The sequence below is a fragment of the Protopterus annectens genome, chromosome 7.part0 (assembly GCF_019279795.1).
Source record: "Protopterus annectens isolate FY-2018-M chromosome 7.part0, PAN1.0, whole genome shotgun sequence".
Taxonomy (NCBI): Eukaryota; Metazoa; Chordata; order Ceratodontiformes; family Protopteridae; genus Protopterus; species Protopterus annectens.
The window spans coordinates 544,779,723-544,806,607 of record NC_056739.1 but is presented as its reverse complement, the minus strand read 5'-3'; the positions used below and the strand labels follow the sequence as shown (position 1 = coordinate 544,806,607).

The following is a 26,885-nucleotide window of genomic DNA, read 5'->3' as shown; positions in this document are numbered from 1 at the left end:
TTTGAAGCATTACAAACCATGCTTTAAGTTGTATGCTGCCCTACACTGCCCTCTACTCTGTTATGTTCTCCACAACTCATTCTAATCTTCTTTGCTGTCCACAATTCATGGGACTTGTGACTTTAAAAAACACATTCCCAGACCATCAGCACTCTTTGCTCAGAAAAAACGGATATCATGTTTCATAAACATATCTTTATAAAGAGGGTAATAACGCTCATTTTCCTGAAACATTTTTTTTAACTTCGGTTACTGAAAAAAAAAAAACACATAACACAAACTTTCCCAATGAATAAACCAAAGTGCTATACCTGACTTAGTACATGCGTTCATATCTACAAAAAAGTACCAGTTTAAAGCAAGACAATGGCTTGAAGTAAAGTGTGAAATCATTCAGCAATCTATGTGTATTGCAGGATACTAAATATACATAATTTGCTTGCTTGCTTTATTTACTTATATAGACATTTTATTTGCTGTGATAAGCCAAGAATGATTGTGTCTTTTGGCTTTTCCCGGTTAGGGGTTGCCACAGCGGAACTCCGGTCCGCTAATGATTGGCAGTTGATTTTTACGTGCTGAGTTGCCGGCCCTAACGCACAACCCTTAACGAAGGTACGCCCATTCACGCATGTCTCCACAGAAGACGCTCTAGCTGAGAATCAAACGGGACAACGTCTTGCTGTGAGGCGACAACGCTACCGCAGCACCACCACCGCGAATAAACCCATAAAAGTTTTTGTACCAGAATGCAGTTTAGAAGCAGACTTATCTCTGCTTGCTCAGCTCTCCTACACTGCATCTTCAAATCAAGAACACTATTCACCCACATTTATGGTCATTTGGTTTAGCAGAGCATAAATTTGCTGTAAGAGATACAAATCATAAGGAGTTGGGGAGAGAAAGTTTCTAGTATACTACACCTCAGAGGCCAGGTGTGTGAATTATGGCATCTACACAATATCATACCTAATGCCCACATGGCCTGTGAACTTCCATGATGCAGGAAGTGACTTTACATACATGTTCTGTAAGGGTCTCATGTTGTCTCATTCCCCAAGGGATAGTTGGTTTTCCTTTATGGTTGCATTACATCCTGAGATAGACTTCTGACAGTGGAAACTCTTTCCCACCCCCCCACCCCCCAAAAATACTATGGAGTTACTGCATCTTTTCTGTAATGCACAGATATCACATATGTAATAATGTTACAATTCGATTAGTTCACCATAAAGGCGCTTAGGCAGACAACTTACTTATAAAAACTGTTACAAATCACATATGCATACCTGAGTTTTTGAACAATATAAGAGACAAATTTTAAAACATGGCTTTAGTCCTTTTAATTTAATCCCAGTTATGAAGAGCTTCCTGTCAGGAAAGATACCCTGCATCACGGCAATACTTAATTTTTACTCTACAGCTTCATGACTAACACATTTCATGTCATTTTGCACTACCATGTACACACTCACACACACACACACACGCACACACACACACACAGACACACACACACAGACACACACACAGACACACACACAGGCACACACAGGCACACACACACACACACACACACACACACACACACACACACACACACACACACATGCACGCACAAAAAAACATGCATCGATCCGGAGGATTTTAGCTGTTATGGAGCAAATTCTGAAATATTCATCTATTCATCTCTGTATTCTCTAGCATAACTTTATTAATTTTAGGATGACCCACTGAATGCAGAGGGTCACAATCTACATTTGTAATTGTTTACATTTTGACACTACAGCCAACTGAATATGTGTGTCATGCCTCAGGTAGTATGTAAGTACATCCGGGTACTGTTTTGTGATGACCTCATAGGTGCTGAAATCACACATGAAACATTACAAATAGCTTTTAAAGATGAAAAACAGTGCCACCTTATAAAATACCTTAAGTCACCCTGTATTAGGTAGTTTTTAGAAGGTTAATGCTATGATCTCTTACTGAGCGTCTTCCTTTAGTTCTGGCTTTGACTGTCCCAATTTCCTATTGTAAGCATATTGTCCCTGCAATGGGACACTTGCATCCAAGTGGGATTATCTGATTAATAAAAGAAAAATAAGAAAAAAAAAAACATATAGGCAAAGAAGAGCAAGAAATATAGAAGTAACCTATTCAACTAGTATGTGAACCAAAACCCTCAACAGTATGATGACTGCTACATTAACTGACCTTTTGATAAACTGAGACCTGGTTTTGGTCCTGCAGCATTTATTTTTCTCACTAGATTTGAAACAGCGTCTCATAACTACAGAGAATGTAATCCTAGAAAGCACTAGGTTCAAGCTCTAATTCAAAACATTTACTTATTTTAATCATTTGCTTGCAAGTGTTCCATAAAGTAGCATACCTCCATTTTTATAGCAATGCATAGGCACAAATATTTAGATCAAGTAAGGCATTGTCCTACTTAACGTTAAATAAAGTTACACATCATGTATCCCAACTGTTTTTATTTTATTTTATTTATTTAATAAAATAAATAAAATAAAATGTTAAATACAGTTACACATCATGCATCCCAACTGTTTTGTGACTTTTGAGTGCAAACATCCACTTCAAAAATGCATAAATCCGATGCATAAAAAAATACTGTTCAAATTTTTATTCTATAGATCCAGCATTTGCAAAGTGAGTTTCAAGTCAAAAAGAAAAAAAACATATGTGCTACAAAATGCAAAGCTATTTGTAAATGGCATAGAATGCTTAATTTCAAAGAATATATGTCATTGTGCTGATGTATCAGCAGCTGACATGTCATTTGTTATGTTAAAATCTTCCTAATAGACTCAAATATTAGAAATTACTTATTAAACTTTTACAAAATATTTCCACATATATTGTGGCACTTGGACTTCTAATGACAACTGGGCAGTGGCTGTAGCCAAAATTACCTCTGGTACAATTCATTTTTAATTTATTCATTGAACTAGGTGAGAGAACTGGTCATTACAGATCATTTTCAGCAATGATACAAGCCAGAAGGGGTAAAGGTAAATGGTATATCTATGGACAGTGCAGGGTAATCAATCAACAAGCACATTTTTGGGAACTAGGAATAAATCTGGCATACCTGAGAAAACCCAAGCAAATAAAGAAAGAAAGAACGTACAAACTACACACAGCCAGTGATGGCATATGAGGATTGAACCCTGAAGCCTAGGGTTGTGAAGCAGAGACATTAACCATGGAGCTACTGGGGTTCCCAAACTACTACCACCCTCACTTCTTAGAAATTACTCTGCAGTACACAAGCCTGAGCGCACGAGTCTGCCTCCCTATTAAAGCTACTGAAAAACAGGCTAGGTGGTTCTTAGACTGTACTTGCATCTGAGTACTGGCTCATAAGATGCTGTTCGTTTTTTAAACTGATTTTTAAGATATTTCCATGACTTGTTTGTTAAACTTATTGTTAAGACATTTACATGACAGCACTTCTTGATTTTTAGCCCTCCTGTATTACCAGACCTCTCAACTGTCCCTGATCTTCATGGATGTCCCTGATTTAGACTCCGATTTTAGGTCTGTCTCTCTTAATCCCTCTTAAAACTGGTGATTGCTGAAGAAAAGTTGGTGAATTGCCCTTAATAAATAATGATAGTAATTCAGAGTTATAGACGTTTTACATCAGAAAATCTATATTAATCCACATTCTCTTATTCTGCAAATGTTACAAGTTAATAGTACAAATATTTAAAAAATGTCCCTGATTGTCCCTGATTATTTGAGGATTTGTCCCTGATTCTGTTGAGATTTGTCTCTGATCGGTTGAGAGCTATGTGTATTACCTGATACACTGTAACTTGTTTATAAGTACCTCTGGAATGGCTGTAATTGAACTTTGTTCACTCTGATCAGTGCATTTATCCATTTAACAAATACAGTTAGACAAGGCTTTGAACAGCCATCTGTGACATCTACAGTAACAAAGCCAGAGATTATCTTTACTGCATACCATGGTCAGAAAAGTAGCATTTCCTTTGTAAAGCTTCACATGTATTCCCTGCAGTATGATATGGTATGGTGTCCTGGTTAAACAGCAGTTTTGTCAGGGCACTTACCACGACTAAGGAATTACCACTTGCTGCATTTAAGATCAGAATAGGTAAAACTTTATTCATAATGTTAACATTCATGGTTTCTGAATCTGTTTTCTCAAATAATTTGATGAAAATGATTCTATCAGGTTCTCATTTCATAATTTTACTGTCAAGAATGTTATAATAAAGTGCACAAATGTACCTGCATACAAGAAATATACTCAATAATAAATGAACATGCAGTTTTCTCTGCATACTTCCCCATTCATTTATCTGGTTAGTTATGCCAATTCTATGTCATGCATCATTCCGGCCAACCCTGTCTCTACACTACCCTTCTGCATTACTTACCACAAAAGTGTAATACTGGCTAGACTTGGCCATGAATTCTGGTCTGCATTCACCAATACAAAGCAAGACTGGTCCAGCATTGATTCCAGGCCTGGCCCGCCCCATCTCACATACAATTCTGAAAACAGAAAACAAAAAATAATTTCATTTTTCAGAACCTATTACCCCGAGAAACTGTCAGAATTGCATTCACACATGCTTGATTAAAATTCATTATAATGAAAGAAAAATAAATCATTGTAACTTGGTAATAATATATAGCATTTTATGCACATTTTGAAACTGCACAAAACTGGTATTCCATCCTTCTAGCCTGGCACTCACTGTACGTTTGCAAAATTAGAAGTTATGTACTTACTATAACTTGGCATCTGTGATGTCCATTTCCATTCTTTCTTATGAATAGGTCAAGGATACGATCCTCGGATCTGACTCAGCTGCATTTACAAGACTTCGGATACAAGCTTCGACCTCCTCCCTCTACCCATAATGCTGTATCCCATCCCCAACTCTTCAGATCGAGTTTGCTGCCTTACTGTCCACTGACTCATAAAGACGGACAGAAACAAGAGACAGATGAGGCTCAAACCAGGAACATGATGGTTCCTATAACATCTATAGATCTTTATAGGAGTGACTGGGCCAGAGCATGGTTGGGAGGGAAGGCAAAGAAGAATGAAAATGGACAACACAGATACCAAGTTATGGTAAGTACATAACTTCTAAATATGATGTTGTCCTTTTCATTCTTCCTCATGAATGGGTCAGAGTCCCCAGCTACATAACCCTCAGGAGGCCCTCAAGGAAGGACATGCAGGAGCACTGTCGAACCAAAGGAAGCTCTGCTTCTGTAGACAATGTCTAATTTGTAATGTGTAACAAAGCTACGAGTCATTGACCTAGTGGCTGCAGTACAGATATCATCAATGGAAGGTCTTGAAGAAAAGGGCAGATAAAGTAGCCATAGATCTAGTGGAATGAGCTCTAGGACGATGAGGCAACTCCAAACCCTTTGAGAATAAATCAGCAAGACACAACCAGTAATCCATTTGGCCAGAGTAATTTTGGATACTGCCTGACCCAAGTGGTTAGAGGAAAAAGAAAAACAGCTGATCAGACCGTTTTGTCCTGTGTAGATAAAAGTGTAATTGCCTGTGGAGATCGAGAAGGTGCAGCATATATTTGTCCTTATTAGAAAATTTTGAAAAGAAAACTGGCAATTGTATGGACTGGTTAAAGTTAGTCTCCATGGCCAGCTTCAGTAAAAAGGAACAGTTGGTTCATAGAGACACCCTATCCTTATGGAAAATAACGTAAGGCAGCCTAGCCGATAATGCCTGAAGATCAGAAATTCTTTTTGTTAAGGTAATAGCTATTAGAAAGATTGTTTTCCAAAAATGGGGTCAATATTCTGCTTGGAAGCCCAAATGTAGACTTTCTTGGTGGAGGCCTTCTAGGAGGCCAAGATAAAGTTACAGAGTTGGCAAGCAAGGCTGGGCCATATTACTATCACTGGAAGTGGAGAAACCATGTGGTCAGTTTTAGGGCGTGGAGATTGGAATGTTGAATTTCTGATGGATGAGATAAGAGAGGAAGGGGAACCATACCTGTCGAGGCCAGAAGGGGGCAATGAGGATGACTGAGCTCTTCAGCCTGCTAGCTTTCTGTAGAAACCTTAGGATGAGTGGAAGAGGGAGGTAAGCATAGAGAAGACTGGGGGGCCGATTGTGAATCAGAGTATCCCTCTGTGACTTCCCCTTTGGGGGGATCAGAGCTAAGCACTTGCTGCACTTGTTGTTGATGGAAGAGTCAAACAGGTCACAGCAAGGCTGGCCCCAGGATCTGATGATCATATTTGCTACTGTTTGATTGAGGGGCCACTTGTGAGGAATCAGACTGGACCTGCTGAGTCGGTCTGCTAGCACGATGGATTTCTCTGGTATGTGCATTGCAGTAAGAAAACAGTCTAAAGAGATCACCCATTCCAAGACCCTAATGGCCTCTCTGTACAATGAGTAGGAGTGGGTTCCTCCTTTTTTTTGATGTTCCAGACTACTGACATGTTGTCTGTGTGAACTACAATAGTCCCTAGAGGGAGTATGGCCTGAAAAGCTTACAACTTTAGAAGAACTGCTCTCATCTCTAAGATATCAATGTGCAACTTGCTCTCTGAGGGGGACCACATGCCTTGGACCATCTTTTCCAAGAAATGCCTCCCACCCCAGTTGGGAAGCATCCGTGGTCACTCTGGCTATTGTGGGAGGAACAGAGAACAGTCTGCCCAGAAGGAGGTTGTCTTACTGGATCCACCAGCGAACATGACATTTGCAAACTGGAGTGAGTTTTATCGGAAATGATAGAGGCTAATAAAGAATGGACCACTGAACCGCCAGTGTCCACTGAAGGATTTGCATAAAGAATCTTGCCAGAGAAACTAGAAGAATATCAGCTGACATTGACCCAAGAGCTTGTAACACTAGTTTTGCTAGAGGGGACAGAATAGACAGTATGTCCTGAACTTGATTTCTCAATGATATGATGGGATGAAGAGGTAAAGCCGCCACTTGAGTCACAGTATCCAGTTGAGTTCCTATAAATTCCATGGTCTGTACAGAAGTCAGCTTTGATTTAGCAAGGTTGATTGTAATGCCTAGGGAGTTGGAGATCTGAAACAATTAATCCCTGGCTTGCAGAAATTGATACCTGGTTGGGGCAGTGAGGAGCCAATCGTCAAAATAAGGAAACACCTGGAATCCTTTGAGTCTCAAGTAAGTTGACATGACTGCCAGGCATTTAGTGAACACCCTGGGGGCTGTGGTGAGTCCAAAGGACAGTGCTCTGAATTGGTAGTGACTGACTCCCAGCCAAAAGAGCAGGTGTCTCTTGGAGCACCTGTCTATTTTAATGTGATAGTACACATCTTGGAGATCTATAGAGCACATCCAATCATCCTTGTGCAATAGAGGCAGGATGGACTGAACCATAACCATTCCAAACTTTGACTTTGTTATATACTGAGTCAAATTGCTTAAATCCAAAATTGGTCTCAGATCCCCTATTTTCTTTGGCACTAAGATGAAGCAGGAATAAGTTCTGAATCCCATCTGTTCAGGTGGGACCTCCTAGATGACTCTTTTTTTGTAGCAGCTTTTGAACTTCTTGAGCTGTGTACTCTCTGACTGGGTGGAACATCAGTGAGTTTCTTCCTTTGGAAAGGAGGTGGAAAGGAAAAGGGTGCTTTGTAACCTCTGGATATAACCCTTAGCACCCATGTATTTTTTGTGATATTTGTCCAGGCTTCTAGGTGCAAGGAAAGGTGACCCCTGACTGCTTACAGAGGTAGACAGACAGGAAACACTTCAGGAGCACTGATAGAACCTATAAGAGAAGGAATCTCTGAAGCCCTTGTTTTGCAGACCCCCTCTGCCTCTTCAGCAACATCTGCCATTAAAAGTTCCTCTTCTGCCTTTGGAGGAAGTATCCCAGCACGAATCTTGAAAAGATCCCTGTGACTTCCAGAACCACAGTTTCTTACCACCTCACTGGTTCCTGGAGAATGTACATTGAGGAGTAGAGAACATGATTCCAATGGCAGACATGATCTTTCCCTCCTGCTCGCTGCGAGTGAGTGTATCTTTTACTGATGGCCCAACAAAAGCGGAGTCCTCGAAGGGGACATTAACAAAAGATGTCTTGAAGGGGTTCTGCAAAGTCACATAGCCACATACAGGCATGTCTCTGAACATCTATGCTCTTGAGGTACCCTCTGATGTATGTAGAATTAACCCAGAAAAAGTTCAAAAAAGTTACTCTTACTCTCAAGACTGGATCTTTCCATCTTGCAGCTATTGTGGCAAGCAAGATCTGAGGAGTTGGGGGTGGGATACAGAATTATAGGTATAGGGAGGAGTTCAACTCTTGGATCTGAAGACTTGTAAATGCAGCTGAGTCGGATCTGAGGATTGGATCCTAGACCCATTCATGAAGAAGAATGAAAAGGACAATATCAGATCCAGATATTTGACAGAAATTCACCTTAGACATCCATCTGTCTTTGTTATTACATTTCCCTAAGTTGTAACTACATGAAGTTTCAATCAGAAAAAAAAAAAAAAAGAGACAGTCAACAAAAAAAAAACTACAGAGTGTTCTTTAAGTGCAGCAGCATGACAGTCGCACAACAATTAAGAAAAGGGAAAACAGTGAATAAATAGAAAACTGTTCAGAGCACTGATCAATGACTTGAACATTGGTGGGTAAAAATCGACAAGCTGAAACCTCAGACAGTTTGAACTCTAGGAATAGTATGGCAATGTCATTTTTCATACATAATGCTCTAACAGGGCAGACTGAGGACATGTTGCTTTGTTGATTACAATTTAGAAGATCACAAAAAATGACTGAAGGAATGGTGTTTCAGCAAAACTTATTTTATATGTTTACTAGGACAGAGCACTGATCCATAAGGACTTTTATTACGCTCAGCACAGAAGTGCAGTCTGGTTAAGTAACTTACTCAAAGTGACACAATAAGCAAATGGAGGCAGAGGGAATAGTACACTGAACTACAGAAATCTTCTCATTAACAGCTCATATCCTTATTCCCATGCGATAACTGCCAGACAGCTTACAATGCTTTTACAGATTATACCTCTCTATGAAGTCTGGGGAGGTCAAGGGTAGCTATAATAATGGGGGAGGGGTGAGGATGGTACAGGGGCAGCACAGTGGTGCAGTGAGCTGTATTGTCAACTCACAGCATTAAGTATGTAGTATGCATGAACTCTCTCTGTTTGCATTTATTTTCTCTGGGTACTCCAGTTTACTCCTACATCCTATAGACAGCAGGTGGGTGGTTATTCAAAATTATTTACACGTATGCATGTGGCATGTGCATATTATATGGAAAAAGGTCTGTCAGGCTACTACAGTTTCACTACATGCTTAGCAAACTCTGTCGATAGTGGTGACTATTCATCATTGGGTCATTATAGGAGTTGAATGCACCTAACAACTCCGGATGTACTGAATCAGGTGCAGTCACTTGTCACCTGTATGAGAGTTGTGAGGGATTTCCTCAACATAAAAAAATGGTTTCAAGTTTAATCCAACCACCAATCAGTTACAATCCTAAGTGATTAATTAGTAATCTCTGAGATGAATGGCATTCCATGGGATGGACTTTTTAAAGTGGTGATCTGTCAGGAAGGAAGGCAATGAAATGCTTGCTGATGCTCTCACAGCAGGTGGAAAAATTAAACCAGAGGAAGGACCCTAACTTTGTGCTGGACTACAAAGTTACCAGACTCTCACTTCCACACACTCACTCTATAAGAATGCATTGTGGGTTGTGAGTATCAAAGAAAAACAGCCCAGGCACCACAGGTGATGGAGTGATTGACATCCTGTTGTCACATCACAGCAACACTTTGAAAGGAAATTCAAGCACTTACAAAAACGTTTCTACTGGTGGATTTGCTTGTTTTCGTGTGTGTGTGTGTGTGTGTGTGTGTGTGTGTGTGTACGCGTGTGTGTGAACTTATCTGCATTTAGGGGGCAGACTACTAATATAAAGGTGAAGACTACAAAGACAAGATGCGCCATTCGGTTTGCTAAGGCAGATAGGATATATTCACAGAGGAGGAAGGAAAACAAAGTTAGGAGAAAGGATATGAAAACAGATTAGCTTAAAGTTCATTATTAAAACTAACAAAACATTACATACTGCACAGTTCAGCATTTTGTCTCCCCATTGTTTTGTCAGTCACTTACATTCATAGAGATACTACAAATGTGACACTAAGACAGACTGTCTAAGAACGGAAGAGATCTGGTAACTGCTGCATATCGACTCATCGCCAGCTGTTATTACTTTACCTCTGCAGTTCATCTGCAGCTTGACTCAGTGAAAATGTGACAGTTCTGCTTCAGTGTGCAACTGCGATGCCACCAAGCATAAACAATGTAGAGTTAATGTGAGTAAGCAGCTCTGAGAATTTCAGGTCAGACTGTCAAACTTAAGGTTCATGTTCCAGCATGACCATGAACTGTGATCTTAGACAGGACTGCAACTCAAAGTACGACCCTAAACTGTGAAGGCAGGCAGAAACCAGGGGGTACAAATAATACTGAATATTCCCTTAGAAATTAACAGGTGAAGAGGAAATCTACAGACTACATGATGACTAGAAATTTACCTCTGCTTGTTACATTTTTCAGTGCCATGCAAGCTACGTTAAGCTCATTATTAAGCATTAAGCACGTGGCACTTTTCATACCAAAAATGACATGCATTACTCCATGATATCACAACATAGTACTCAGGAAGCTCTTATGACCTCAGCAAGGTTTATGGTTTCAAACTAATAATGAACTGTAGGATAACAGCAGGTCAAGGAAAATGTTTCTTTTGTAACACAAGAGCTCTTTATAATAACAAAGAGGAAATAAGTAGAACATTTTTTAAATAACTGCAAAAAGACTGTATCATTGTACTGTGTTATCATATTTTACCCTGGAGCTCAGGCCAAAGACACACATATCATACTTTGACTGAAGAACACAGCAGATTTTCAATAAATGGCATAGATACAGCAACAAATGCAGAACAATGAGGACTTCCATCCATCTGCTCTGTGTTGCACTATATTTCTCTCTTTCCTGTAAAGCAGGGTGGTAAATGTCAGTGAACAGATAGTGCCCCTGCGATTCCTGTTGACACAACATAGTGCCTTTTTTGAAGTTATTAACATCTAAAATACAGCACTGACACCCCAAAACAGAATTCAAATTTACAAAAGCTGGGGTAGACAGGAGATACATTTATTTAAATCACAGTGCAAAACAAGATCATAACAACATTTATATGTTTCATCCACTGTTACAGCACTAGCAGAAAGCCCACGGTGCGCATTCTACAGGCACTACTTGAAGAGAAGATTAACTAGCTAAGCTGCCTTCCCTGCCTGCCCTTCTTGCTTCCCAACATTTGTCAAATTCATTCTTATATGCTGGGATCCAGTCACCATAATGTCCCTGCTTCTGAGTTTCCTTAGTAAATGTTCATACACACAGTGCTTAGTATGCCTCCCTATGGCTTTCCCTGCCACGTTCCCACCACTTACTATGTCTTAGCATGGCTCCCTGTGGGTTTCCCTGCCATGTGCCCACCATCTGCAATGTCTTAGACTGCCTCCCTGTAGGTTTCCCTGCTATGTGCACAACACCTACTATGCCTTAGCATTCCTCCCTGTGAGTTTCTCTGCCATGTGTTCAGCACTCACTATGCCTTAGCATGCCTTCCTGTGGGTTTCCCTGCCATGTGTTCAGCACTCACTATGCCTTAGCATGCCTTCCTGTGGGTTTCCCTGCCATGTTCTCACCACCTACCATCCTTAGAATGCCAGAATGCCTCCCTGTAGGTTTCCTTGCCATGCGCCTACCACCTACTATGCCTTAGCATGTCTCCCTGAGGGTTTCTTTGACATGCTCACACCACCTACTATACATTAACATGCCTCCCTGTAGGTTTCCCTGCCATGTGCCCACTCCATAAAATGCCTTAGAATGCCTCCATGTGAGTTCCCTGCCACGTTCTCATCACTTACAATCCATTCACATGGCTCTCTGTGGGCTTCCCTGCCATGCTCTCATCACTACTATGCTTAGTCATGCCTCTTTGTGGGTTTTCTTGCCATATTACCAATATGTATTCTGTCATTGCATGCCTCCTATGGCATTCCCTGCCATGTGCCCACCATCTACTTTTTTTTTTTTTAAACAAACTCTACAACAGAAGAAAGAAACTGTTGCAAAAAAGAGTAAAATCCCATGACTGGAGGAACTCCCTGGTCAACCTCAGTAAGAAGCTGAGATCCCTCATAAAATCCTCCAAAGCTAGTTATGAAAACAAAATTGCCACTGACTCTAAAGGCAACCACAAAGCATTCTATAGCTATGTCAAGAATTTAAATGGGAACACTCAGATCTGCTTTGAGTTACAGTACAATGGCACTAAATATACAGAACCAACTGATATTGCCAACATCCTAGCAGATAAGTTCAGTGCTATCTTTACCCCCCTCTCACCCCCTAGAGGGCCTATCTCTATACCGGAAGAATATAGAAGTTCATATAATCACGGCTGCACAGGTAAAAAAACACACTCTCCAAAGCCAAGAACACAGCATCCATGGGACCTGACAATATCCCAGGCTGCATTCTACACGAACTACAGAATGAACTGGCACCATACCCAAGTACCATGTTCAATCACAGCCTCACCTCAGGCTTTGTACCCACTGAATGGCGCACCGTGACGGTTATCCCACTCCACAAAGGGGGTGCCACTATGGACCCCGGGAACTACTGCCCCATTAGCCTGACGAGCCTGGTCTGCAAGGCCATGGAATGTATCATTGTGGAACTCATAAACAAAGACATTGGTAATCTCCAAACTCTGGACCCTACCCAGTTTGGATTTGTAAAAGGCAGATCATGTCTCCTAAACCTGATTGACTTCTTTGAAGCAGTCACCAAAGCCATAGATGGGGGTAAAATGGTTCACACAACTTATCTAGATCTCGCCAAGGCTTTCAACACCATCCCCCACTCTGGAATTATAGATAAGCTCACTAAACTAGATATAAATCCCTATGTCACAAGATGGGTTGCCATCTGGCTCATGGACAGAACCCACACTGTGAAAGTAGTGGATTCCAAATCCGGCATCAGACCAGTGACAATTGGAGTACCACGGGGTTCAGTCCTGGGTCCTCTCCTGTTTGGTATCTACTTCCCTGAAGTGCAGGCCAGCACAGAAGGTCTTTGGCTAACAAAGTTTGCAGATGACTGCAAACTAGGAGCCATAATCGAAACTCCTAATGATGTGGACAAACTACAAAAGGGCCTCACTGAGACATATACCTGGTGTCAAAGCCATGGCCTGAAGCTCAATGCCAAAAAGTGTATTGTTATCCCCTTTGGTAAAAACTCTGTACCCATGAACTACCACATAGCTGGTAGTCTACTTAATGCTGAAAATGTGATAAGAGACCTTGGGACACAGGTGGACAGTAGTCTCTCCTTTGATAATCACATCTCCACAGTGGTCAGGAAATCCTTCTATGTGGCTCATCTCATCACAAAAGGATTCTCATCCAGAAAAAAAGAGGTCATTGTTCCGCTCTACTCATCACTCATTAGACCCAGGTATAGAGTACAACGCCCCTTTTGGTATGTACCTCACAAGACATCTACAACAACTGGAAAGACCACAGAAATACCACACAAAGAGGATTACTGGCCTCAAACAGATGCCCTATGCAGACCGTCTCAAAAAACTACAGCTTTATTCCATCACATATCACCTACTCAGGGGCAATCTCTGCCTAACATACAAAGCTATGTCAAACCCAGAGCTGTTGGACATGCTCCACTTAAAGAAATCCCAATCCCTCCAAGCTACATGCTCTAGGGACCTAAACCTTGTCACCACAATAAACAGAACATGCTGGAGGGATAGATTCCTGTCCCAGAGACTTCCAATACTCTGGAAGAGACTACCTATCTATGTCAAACAGAGCTCCTCATTAGCACTCTTCAAGAAAAATCTTGATGATTGGATGGGAAATGGGAAATTCACCCCGGGGATCACTTCTGTGGCTCTGCTCGACAGGGGCACAGGAAAATAATTTTCTTGGGTGGCGAAAGCCAGGGTACATTTTTGGCTAGGCTTGTATGGGCCCTAGGGCCGATAGCCAAGTACCTATCTATGAACCTATGAACCACAGTATGACTCCTTGTGGACCTCTTTGCCATGTACCCACTTCCTGCTCTGTCATTGCATACCACTCTGCAGGCTTCCCTGCCATGTGCCTCCCCATCTTCTCCATCACAGCATGCCTCCCTCTGGGTTCCCTGCTCTGCACATGTCACCGACTCAGTCACAGCATGCCCCATAATGAGCTTCTCTTTTATTTGCCCCCACATAGCATACCATTGCATAAGTTCCTGTGTGCTAGCTTTAGCAATCCCTCAGTTGAGGCATTGTACTCCTTTGAAAGTGGTGATAAATGATGCACACTTCTACCTGAGAAGTACATGGGGACAAAGCAGTAGCCCATGCAACAGCAATGTACAGAGAAGGTAAAAGACCTAAGCCATCTGACACACATGCATGCATGCATGCATAAACTTCATAGCACTATAACCAAATAAAGTAAAATAAACTGTGAAATATAGACAGTTGTAGCAGATAAAGTGTTCTTGACACAGTAATCAACACATATCCTGGTCTACTGTTTAGATGTCGGCATTCCACTATACCTCTTTAGAATTGTTATATACATCATTTACATCACTGAATCACCCCCTTCTTTTTTGAATATGTCGCCTCTTCACACTGATCCCTAGCTAGCCCCTCTACATATTGAGTGCATGACCATACCTGTTTTTTTTTTTTTTAAACAGAAAGCTGCCATCTTTCTGGACTTCGTATTTACTGTCGCAGTACTTCTGCACTTGACTCTATCACATCTCCTTATCATAGGGATACACACCTTGCACTTAGTCAGTCTCTTGTCATGTGATTTGCATAATCCTTGGCTTAAAGCTGTACCCATAGTAGTACATGTAAGCCTCACAAGCCACCTGTATAAGTTGCAGGAAGAGTTAGCTCACTGGAACAGCTCTTCTCACTATCAATGTCCTTGTGGCCAGCACAATGGATTAATGGATTCACTCCTGGGGTCCTTGTTACAAAAGAAATTCTACATGTTCATAAGGAGCAATAGGAACTGCTTCACTCCTGTGACATTTGTTACAAAAGGGTTTATATAAGTTCATATGAAAGAATAAGGACTGCTTCATTCCTGTGCTCTTTGTTGGGAAAGTTCTACATGTTCATATGGAGGAATAGGGACTGGTTCATTCCTGGGCTTTTTGTTACAAAAGGAATTCTACATTTTTACACGTAGGAATAGGGACTGGTTCATTCCTGGGCTCTTTGTTAAAAGGGGAATTCTACACGTTCACATGTAGAGAAAGGGACTGCTTCATTTATGGGTTCTTTGTTATAAAAGCTCTACATGTTCATATGGAAAAATAGGGCCTGCTTCACTCCTGGGCTTTTTGTTACAAAAGGAATTCTACATTTTCATATGGAGGAATAGGGCCTGCTTCACTCCTGGGCTTTTTGTTACAAAAGGAACTCTACATGTTTACATGTAGGAATAGGGACTGGTTCATTCCTGGGCTCTTTGTTAAAAAGGGAATTCTACATGTTCACATGTAGGAATAGGGGCTGCTTCATTTATGGGTCCTTTCTTACGCATGTGCATATTTTTGAAATCCTGGTGGTGTTCTTTTAGGAAAAGTTACTTTTTCTTTCGGCCAAGCACTAATAACTAAATGGTCTTAGTTTACTGTATGACATATTTATGACAGAAAGGGTTTGCACCAAAGTATAACTTTTCACTGTTTTGAAGGAATGTACTTTATTCCACCATATTTTGAAGAATGGTACAGAGAGAGATGATACATGCTATATCTGGAACATAGTTCTATTTTATGAAAACAGCTATTGTATTTTTTCCTAAAGCACTTTTATCTGAAACCCATATCAAACGATGTGTACCTTACAAAAGAACACAGTCATGTAAAGACCAGCAATTCACATGAAAAAAAAAAAAAGTTTTCACATTTATTTTCACAGTTTTGGGTCTGTTGTGAATGAATCCTATGTCATATCATTTAATAACAAAATTCAAATAATTAAAAAAAATGTCACAAGGTCATCTCATTAGATGAATGGATTTAAGTACTTATGGAACATCAAGAATATGTAAGGAACTGTTTACTTACAAAAATTTCATGGCACACAGACAAAAAAAAAAAAAAAAAAAAAAAAAAAAGACAATGTAATTGAAAAAAGTAAGGGAATTACTATGAATATGTGCTTATTAAGGGATAAATGGAATCATCCAAGGATCCTTTTCGGCTATGTCAGGGCACATGGATTGTAAAAAATTGTAGGAATATAGCATATTTTGTAAGATAGAAGGAAAAAAAACAGTGCTTGATATGGGGCCTTTGTCCTTAAATATTTTTGGTGTTACCCTGGATTTTTTGTAAGAGGTGCTATCTGATTTAAAAAAATCAGATTTGTTAATAGCAGAGATGCAAGATCAATTAAAGACACAAATTACCTATTAACAAGTAAAATAATAAATATACACAGCAGATAAACTAAAAAAAAACGAAAGTTTGACAAGGAGTTTATCTATGTCTTGCTGTTTTTCAATGGAATTAACTCTTCTTTATTCACTGTGTTTTAATGTATCTATAATGTATAAGCAATATTTAATCTCAAAATTCATTCTACCTGAAGATTTTTTGCCTTCATTTCTTGTTGGACATCAACCAGCAGATGGCAGCAGAAAACACTAGCCCCAGAAGTAAATGCATCAGCACTGTTTGTGCTTGTGAACTTGCTAATCACCTTGAGATTTTTACCCATGTGAAAATAGCTGCATGAAAACTATGAGAAAAAAAAGTGTTGTGATTTTAAAAGGTGTGTGTGTGTGAATACTGTGGGGAGGAAAACTTTTCACTTGTGCTGCGGGGTAATGTATGTTTAAGTAGTAAGTAAAAGTAAAATGTTAGTAATAACACACAAACTTCAACACAAAATAATTTCAGAAAACACTTGGGTAAAAAAAAAACCAGTGTGATTAAACCTGAAAATACATAAAAAATCACAGCTTGTCAAAATTTCAAGAAACAAACCTGACATGTTTTACTTGAAGACATATATATGCACTGGCTATGTTTTACATGGAAACAAAAGGCTACAAACCGTGCATTATGCATTTTCTTACCTTAGATAAACTGAATGCTCGCACTGTGTCCTGATTTTGGGCTTATGTCTGTTTCTGTTAGGTTGTAAGACTTAGGTTTGGGAATGGAATCTACTCAAACAGTATAAGATGTGAACTCGACGGAGACAGCTTCATTTTAAGAAAATTCAGTCATACAAACTGTGTTGAAGCCACACTCGTTGAAATACATAAGCAGGATTTAGATTTCTCTTGATTAACTTCTTTCTAGGCATAATCCTTTCTTACTGCCAGTCAGTGTTTTTAAATAATATCATATAAAAAGAAATTAAAAAAAATGCTTATCATACTTCATCTTCAAAATTGTTTGTACTAATTTCATCCCCAACAAAAAATGAAACCTAAAAATTGGAACATATGTCACTTTCTGGAGTTTATTTGCCCGTCTGCTGTTACATGCCTGTTTTCTAATTTTCCACTGACATTTTTCTTAGTAAAATAAATGAATTTACTCCAGCAGAGGCCTACTTGGATTAAACTGCTGTCACAGCCTTGCACGACTAACAAATTGTCCCCTACAGTCGGCAGCACACAGCGCATTTCAATTGGCAGGGCTCAGCATAAAAATACAGTACTCATCAGAAACTTGCTTAGCAAAGCAAAACCATTACTTACAGGAGAAGAGAAATGTTGAATAAGAAGGATTTAAAATGCATTTCCTTCTCTATATGCAATTCAAACCAGGCTCCATCTACTTAAGCATAGGAAAAAGGGTGCCTTCCACCACTGCTACACGAACTGTTCAAGCACTGATTAGCTTCAGACATCGATAATACATGGAGAACTGCCAAATGGAATCTGCTAGCCATTTCTCTTGACTTACTCCAGTAAGCCCTACAGCGGTTAGAATTCAAACACCATGATCTACAAACATTTAAGATGACATTTAAAAAAATACTTAGTCAAATACTAGACACTGCTTGTTTCTGGTATGCATAATTTCCAATCGTGCCACAAGTTTTCCTTATCTTCCACATGCTTACAAACGTCTTTGAACTGATGCCAAAAAAATAGGACCTTATTAAACATAATGGTCCACAGAAGTTACCAGCCAAAGTGAACTCTAAGTGTATATCAAACTGTCCCTGTCTCTGTTATTTTACATAGCGCATATACTGTGAACAATGGCCTCAAATCTTCTACAAAATAGTTTTCAAATGTTAGCACAACCAAAAGTTAAAACACTGGTTAGTTTAAATTTTCACAACTCAGAATGTGCAAGGTGAGAAAAACTGCTTAACCTGTTCAAAACATAATACAATAGACGTGTTTCATTTCAGCTGGGGGTCTAACTCTTTAGATATCTAAATCCTAAATGCCAGGTTGCAAAAAACTAGTTCACAAGGCATGATACTGTTCAGTTACTCAGTGCTTACTTAGCTCAGCAAAGCTTAGCACATGAATCATTTCTTGTCATTTCAGTAAGTGATTACATCCTTGGTGGCTCTGCCCTAGGACTAGGGAACGGTGGAAATAAATGGATAATATTCATACTGCGCCATTCAAATGTAGATGCAGAGCTGCACATGTGACTGCTATGTGATCTGTCAGTGTTCTAGTGTTTGCACAAACTGACTCTATTAGTGTCAGTAGTCACTAACCGACTACCACAGAAGCTGTATAATTAGTGTCTACCCATGCTTCTCCCACTGTACAGAATGCAACCAAAATAACGAATTATACAAATACATTTTTTATCAAAGATCTTACATCTACAGTGTCAGACAGTTCAAAATGAAAAGCAGGCTGTGCTGAGCCATGGGAGAAGGAGGATGTCAATGTATAATTTAATTTATTATTAAACTTAATGATGCACTGGGTCTGTGATTCAACATAAATATGAGTTTAAAAACTTGTACAACATTCAAACTGAGAGAAGCCTAATTAAAAAAAAAAAACACAACTATAGCAAGTAATAACTATAAGGAAAAGATTTGTATTTCAGTGTCACTGGCTCAACGGGTACTTTCCCTTGATGATGGAAGGCTAAAAGACTGTGGGTTCCACTCCCACACCAGGCACTTGAATTCCTTTTTGGTGCAGACATGGAAAAGCAGCATGAGGAGGGGAGTGATGCATTACTAAAGTGTCAGCCATCGTTCAGATAAAATGTTAAACTCGGGGTCCACTGGCCAAAGTTATCAGAAAAAAAAAAAACGAGTAAAGAATTCCCCTAGTGCCCTGACCAAATTTCCTCTAGTCAGTATGAGCACCATATCAAGTCTCCATGTCAACAGACCATAAGTCTAGTAGGACTACACAAAAAAACAAAACATAAAATAAACATATGAAACATTTTAGAAAAAGAAAGAATAATCTATCGACTCAATAGTATAGTAACATAAAGTACAGTTATAAAAAAAGTAAGTAACAAAAATGTCACTGCAGAAATGCAGAAAAGAAAAGAAACAACAAAATTATAAAAAAAGTATCAATAATACAGTAACTCAAAAGACTGAAGTGAGACGTGAAAACTTGCAGAAATGATAAAAAAGAAAAATGGTCAAAACTTAATTTATACTATTTTTAACAGGAAACATTTCTTAAAAACTTACAGTAAACATAATGAGAGATATGAGAGATAAAATATATATAAACACTTTGGAATTTCAGTAAAGGAGATAGAGAACACAAGGACTTGACCGCCAAGGAAATGGAAATAATTTTATAAAACGTTTCCAACTGGATCTCCACAAGTCTAGATGCCTCTTGACAAACTTAAGTGGTTAGGTACAAACCGTTATGTCGCCCGGTGGATAGCCAGCTGGCTCATAGTCAGGACCCAGGAAGTTAGAACTGTGGAGTCCACCTCCACAAAGACACCAGTCACAAGCCAAGTCCCTCAGCAATCGGTCCTGGGACCTCTCCTTTTTAGCATTTACTTCTCTGAAGTCAAGGGCAATGTCAATGACTTCTGGCTGACTAAATTTGCAGATGATTGCAAATTCGGAGCAGTCATAGAATCCCCCACTGAAACAAATGTTTTCCTGGAAGGGCTAACATAGACAAATAACTGGTGTCAGAGCCATGGACTAAACCTAAATGCCAACAAATGCAAAATAGTATGCTTCGGGAAGTTATCTACTCCTGGTAAGTGTCATACTGACAACACACCCCTAGGAATTTACCCAGTAGTCAGGGATTTGGGGATACACATGGACAGTAATCTAGCCTTTGACCATCATGTGTTTACAATAGTGAGGAAATCGTTCTATGTTGTGCAACTTACAAACAAAGGTATGGAATCTGGGCCCAAGCTGGTCATTGTTCCACTGTATTCAACATTCATCAAACCTATTATTGAGTACAGTGCCCCCCCTTGGTATGTATCTAACCAGGCACAATCAACAACTGGAATGTCCACAGAGGTTCCTCACTAAAAGAATACAGAGCATAAGTAACATGTCCTATGCAGACTGCATCACGACCCTATCCTTGTATTCTGTCTCATACAGACTATTAAGTTAAGATCTACCCATGGCATACAAGGCACTGTCAAATCTCGCCCTGATGGATCTCCTGCATATCCGCAAAACAAACAGCACCAGAATTACCCATTCTAAAGACTTAAACCTTTCCTATGATATAAATAGAACCTGCTGGAGAGACAGGTATGTATCCCACAGACTACCCCTTCTCTGGAACAGGCTCCCCATCCATATGAAGCAGAGTTCCTCCCTAACCCAATTAAAGTGTAACTTGGACAACTGGATGGAGATAAGGAAATTCATCTGTGGTTTGGCACCTAAAACTCTAATGAACACAAGCGGTCTGTAAATGGTTAATTTCCCAGGCCCCTGCTTGTAAATGTTTTACCTCCCAATCCCATGCTAATAGTTTTCCTAGGTTACCGGAACTTGTCAGATATTTAGAATACATGGCTAGACTTAAAAAGGCCCTTGTGGCCGTTAGCCTAGTACACACCTATGAACCTTTGAATATCCCATTTCCCCCCAAAACACATACCTGTTCATAACAATTTAGCTACAAATAATAACTATTTACCTGTACACCTTGCTCAGATGTGGACTTCATTAACAATGGTAACAGCTTTATTCTTACTAAAAAGTGAACCTGTCTGGTAGCCAAAGAAGTTCAGAGCAATTACTTCTCTGCGAATAACATACAAACTATATACTGACTGGCACAAAATCTAACGTCATTTCAACATAATGGTAATCCCGGTAACAGTGCAAAAGGATAACAAAGGAAAACAATATGGAACACAGAATCGGTATCTAGTGACCATAACAAAAGATAAAGAATAAGGCAGAATCTCAAAATAACACAGATTGTGACATGGACAGAAAATAAAAAGCAGTTGATAGCAACTCATATGTGGTTTGTCAAGTGTCCACACAAAACATGAGCAGGTAGCTAGAAACCGGCTATCCTGACTGAGAATTACAGGAGGATCCTAGTGTGTAACAGCCCTCTGACAGATGCAGTACTATTAAAGTGACAGGCCATGTACAGTAGTGCCTGATGTCAGTGCTCACCTGCCTTCTGATAAAGGCTAGCTCCCCATACTACACTATAGAGAGAGGTTTACAAACAGTTTATGGTAGTACTGCACACATGCCCTCTGACAGAGGCTAGCTCCAGGTACAGCAATATAAAAGGTGGGGATTGTACAAAATAGTATGTGATACAAATACACATGTGACAAGAGAGGCTAGCTCTGAGTACAGCACTATAAAAGGGGTAGTGGGATCAATTAGCAGTGTGTGTGGTGCCAGTGTCATACATCTCAACCACTAAGAACAAGAAATATGGACAAAGCCATGAATAAAAGTGGGACAAAGGCCCAAAAATAGGGACAATTTTTAAATATTGCTCTTACAAACCTAGAAAGTTGATAGAATAACAGGTTGTGCATTACCATGAATTTTCTGAAGGGTATGAAGTCTGAAACTCTGTCATTATTTTCTAATTTCAGTCGTTAATGATTTGCCACTAATTTGCCAGAAAACAACAATTTTATGAAAAATGAAACAAAAATATGAGGTGAAAATCTGTACAGTTGAGAGGTATGTGTGTACCTGCTCTGACAGAGGGCAGCTGCAGGTACAACATTATAAATGGATGAGAGGCACACACTACTGTGTGGTACTTCGACCTCGGTGAAATCATGTGGCCAAAATGGTTGCACCAAACATGAGAGAAACGAGGCCATTTAATAAGACAGTAACTTTACATTGAACTACAGAAGCTTCCCAGCCAGGTACACTGAAACAGGTGAGGAGGAAATACTTGAAGCTGCTGACACTTACAAAGCCACTACAATTACTCTCTTGAAGACATTAGGATGAATTTTCTTTAAACCACGATGAGTTACATACAGATATAATGTTATATAACTGATCAAGCAGTTTTACAATAATAAATACTTTTTGTCCATTTAATAGATGCTCATTAATAACACAATGCTAAAAAAAAAAACCTTACTCTTGGCACCAAAAATAAACTTCTAGACACACAAATCTAGATAGTATAAGGCAGTAGACATACACATCGAGACAGCACAAGGCATTATTTTGCACAGTGAGTTACAGGGTGGTACAAACTACTTAAAACCTTGGTCTGTTTATACATTGCAACAACTTATGAACTTGTTTAGAAATTATAGGGACATACGATAACCTGAGTTGGTCATAAGCACCTCACAGAGGCCACCTCTTATTGACAGGAAATGCATTTAGTTAAGAAAGGCTGGGAAAAATCAGTCCTGGATGCTTCTGATCTACAGTGTCCTTGTTTTGATTCAGACAGGCTATAATCCACATGAAAAGCACAGCTGAAATGACCATATTCTAACAATGTAGATCAACATAAACGTGGTGCCATGTGAGTAATATTAGAAGACAGATCTAGCTAAATAAATCGACAGGCATCCTGTATAAGCACTTACTGCTCAGCAATGATGTACTCTTCTCTTACAGGGGAACATTCCACTCCTGCAACGTCGATATGACCTACGATTTCAGAGAAATCCAGTCCTAAATTCACACCATGAATTGTCACTCTTGTTCCTCCCTCCGGTGGGCCTGAGACCGTCACAACCTACGACAACAAAAACACAAGGACAAGCGAGATTTAACACTTCTTACTGCTAATAGATCTGCACGACAAATTCCAAGCTGAAATAAGTCATGTAAAATCTCTTCAAAGTAGACACTATCTCTTCTGTTAGAAATAATGTTGCTGTACCTACTGACACTTGGGAAATAATTAGAAAATGTGAACAAAAGGGCAAAAATTCACAACTACACTGACCGATTACATGCATTTCACTTTTCAGAAAACAGGATTTCAGATGAACATTTGTCAGGACTTTCTGTGGGTTGGAACTAGGACAACAGTGGCTAATGATTACAACAGAAGGGCTTTTGTGGAAGGAAATAAATGTGATAGGGCTAGGTGAATGATCAATTACTTCTTCAGGGCAGCATGCAGTGGTGTTTGGGAATCGGGAATGTTCAACACAAAATACAGTGAAGTGAATGATTGCTGGCAAAGGGAATGTGGTGGCTTAAGCAGACTGTTTTTAATCCTTTATTCCTAGCTGTCAGGTCTTCCCAGCAAGCCACCAAATGACCCATTTGTTCCCTTTCTGGTTGACAGTTGGCCCATTTGTTCCACAGCCATGAAGATAGCCCTAGAGGCCATCTGCTTCCTCACTGGGGTGGGACTTGATCTGTTCATTTTTTTTCCTGTTTGGAGGTACACATTGGAAGCCAGCAAGACACTGTTCATGTGAGCGGACCTTCCCTCCCCATAAAAGCCATTGTTCTGGGCTGACTCCCTTCTGCATGCCCTTGCATGGTCCTTAGGATAGGAATGCTTACTTTAGCTGATGTGTGGCAGGTGTTGCTTTCTGAATAGCTGCTACCCATAGTACCTGAAATCTCCAGTGAGGTCAGTAATGCAGTGGGCATACCACCTCCCTTCCCCAGGATGTACAGGCCTGTAGTAGTCACTCCCTGTCATCCTTCTGTGTCTTGGAAACTCCATTGCCTAATAAGCTAGAGTACCCAGATTGTCTGGGTTATATTGAAGAGCTTTTGAAGCACACCTTTCTAACTACGGACCATTTCAGAGAAATTCCTTTAATTCACAACTGTCTTTTTGTCAGAGACTGGTGAAGTCAGTTACATGCAACTCAAAATGAGCTGGTAAAAATTCATCTCACTAAGACTGACAGTGCCAATCAGACTGCATGCTGTAACAACCTGGAAGATTACACTTTTTGCCATCTTTCCATTTTTTTTTTCTTTTGCCACTTTGGCCTTCCTTTTCTGATCAGTTTGAATTTTACTATATAGTGAGATGGGTACAGTTGAATACTACAATGTTTTGCTTGGGACTCCCATGCACCACATGACATCTTACTATACCTAACTTTTACCAAACTATGCACTACATTTCATCTTAGAACACCTGTGTATTACCAAGTTGGGAGTAAAAGGATAAATAAACCATTCTGGCAGAGTACTTGGGATTTCATTCAATGCTTGGTTATGGTAAAAAGGAATGGATATGAATTTCATGATACAATATCTGATCAAAAGAAAAACAGCCATTTCAACAAAAACTGCTTCCTTGAAGGCTGATCAACCAATGAATTTGAACTGCAGATTGCAATATCTAGCTACAAACCAATGTGTCAGAATGCCTACTTCATGAAAACAGCATCCTTAACAGTGGAAATTTGTATTTCTCCCAAAATGCAGAGAGCTCAGAACTGATTATAATGTACCCCACAGAAACAAAAGCTTTCTGATTTTTTTACCCTTGGATTTCAGGTCTGTATTTCTAGTTAAATGATGATGCCATCTTTTTAAATTCATTTGGATATCGAAGAGACAAGACATGTAGAAACCTGAATGAATAGTCTACCAACAACAGTCATACCTCTTCAAGTTGAGGTCAGCCAAGGCAGCCTAACAAAGAGATTGTGTTTACTCCAGGTTTTGGTGCACATCCCAGTCCCCCAGTTCAAAGCTAAATACTTTCTTTTCTCATTTTTGCTCGGTACTCTCTCTACTTTTTTTACCAGATTAATCTGCACAGACCGTAAAATACCCCCAAAATGGCCACTCTATTACCTTGAATCATTTGCATATCATGTCTTCTGTGTGCATCACTTAATTCAGCCCAACTACCTCCAGTGAACCCTATTCAATTCTTATCACTCTACAAGTCAAGATGTGTAGTTTTTGCTTCAAGCAGCTGTTCTGCAGTCATCTACAAAGCCCATCACTTGTAAAACTGCTTGCCTTTTGATGAAATGTTGGCCTGCTCTCTCCCCTCCCCCACCTAGTACTTAAAAGCATATGTCAAGGCTCTTTTCTGGGCTATGATGTACAAACCTGGAGATCGCAGCAGGACAACTGAATATAAGCATGGCCAGCTCATCACAGCTCACTTCATTTCCCCCTCTTCGTGCTTCCTTGACAGCACACTCAAAATCTAATTGTTACCTCAGCAGACTAACTCTATTATTCACCCTGACACCAACCCCTTTAGCTGTTTGTTGCAGTGATGTTCTATTAATGAGCCTTTGCAAATAAGTGAATAGAAGATCAGAGCACAGCTTGTAGTCAGGCGCAGATTTTTATCTCCAGATGCAAGGAAGGCTGATACGTTAACTGTTCCCCTGATGCAGATTAGATGTCTTTTGAGCAACCCGCAACATCACTCCTATGTAAAGCAGAGCATATGAATTAACCGGATATTAACCCTTGCATCAGCAAAGACTTTTAGTGGTCAGGGCACAAAGTATGCAGTGCCATCCCCTGATTTATCACTCATCACATCTTACAAGGGGCAGAGGTACACATTGCACTGTTAAAGGCAGTCTGTAATGACACTTGGCAAGTTGTGGTGTTATTCCACTAAAATGACATTTTATTGATGCAAAAGGAAAAGAGGCATTTAGATCATACAATCCCAACATGTATAACCTGTCACACGGCAGCACAATTGTTAATGCATTTCCTAAACAGAACTTTATTACATGCTGAATTGCTGTAAATCAGATCAATTAACATTGTAAACAGTAAAAAACAACAAAGCTCATGGCATACTCAACTGTCTTACTCAGTTACTACCATAGAAAGCATGGGACATGTCAGTGTGCATAGATATTCACATTCTTTCCTACTGATCTGTGTAAAATAGTAAATCTACCTCAGAAACCTCCTGGTGCAGTTTATCACATTATGCAGTATACTATGAATACCATATGACAAATTTTTAGACAGTATAAAAATACACACTGTATTTCAATATAACGAACGTGGTAAAGTGCAGTGAGAAACAATTACAACACAATACATTACATTATATGAACTGCATCTATCCCTTATAACTAAGTATGGACTCTAAGTGTTCATCTAATATGCACCCTAGTATGTACTTCCTAAACTGTATACTCCTGTTCATATCCCAAACTATGCAGTGCATTACAACTCACTGTCTCTATATATACACTGCACTATGCCAACGTATACTACTCTTGCCAAAGTCCATACAGAATTCTACTGCACCT

At 39.7% G+C, this 26,885-nt stretch overlaps 1 protein-coding gene across 1 annotated transcript in view; it reads right to left on the bottom strand.

The window, feature by feature from the left end:
• PLXNA2 (plexin A2) overlaps positions 1-26,885 on the bottom strand; it is a 1,613,917-nt gene that overhangs the window by 467,777 nt on the left and 1,119,255 nt on the right. Inside the window, exons 13-14 of the mRNA XM_044077136.1 lie at positions 23,244-23,395; positions 4,437-4,554 (exon numbers count right to left, since the gene is read on the bottom strand). Coding sequence (XP_043933071.1) covers positions 4,437-4,554; positions 23,244-23,395 — 270 coding nt within the window. The remainder of the gene's footprint in view (positions 1-4,436; positions 4,555-23,243; positions 23,396-26,885) is intronic.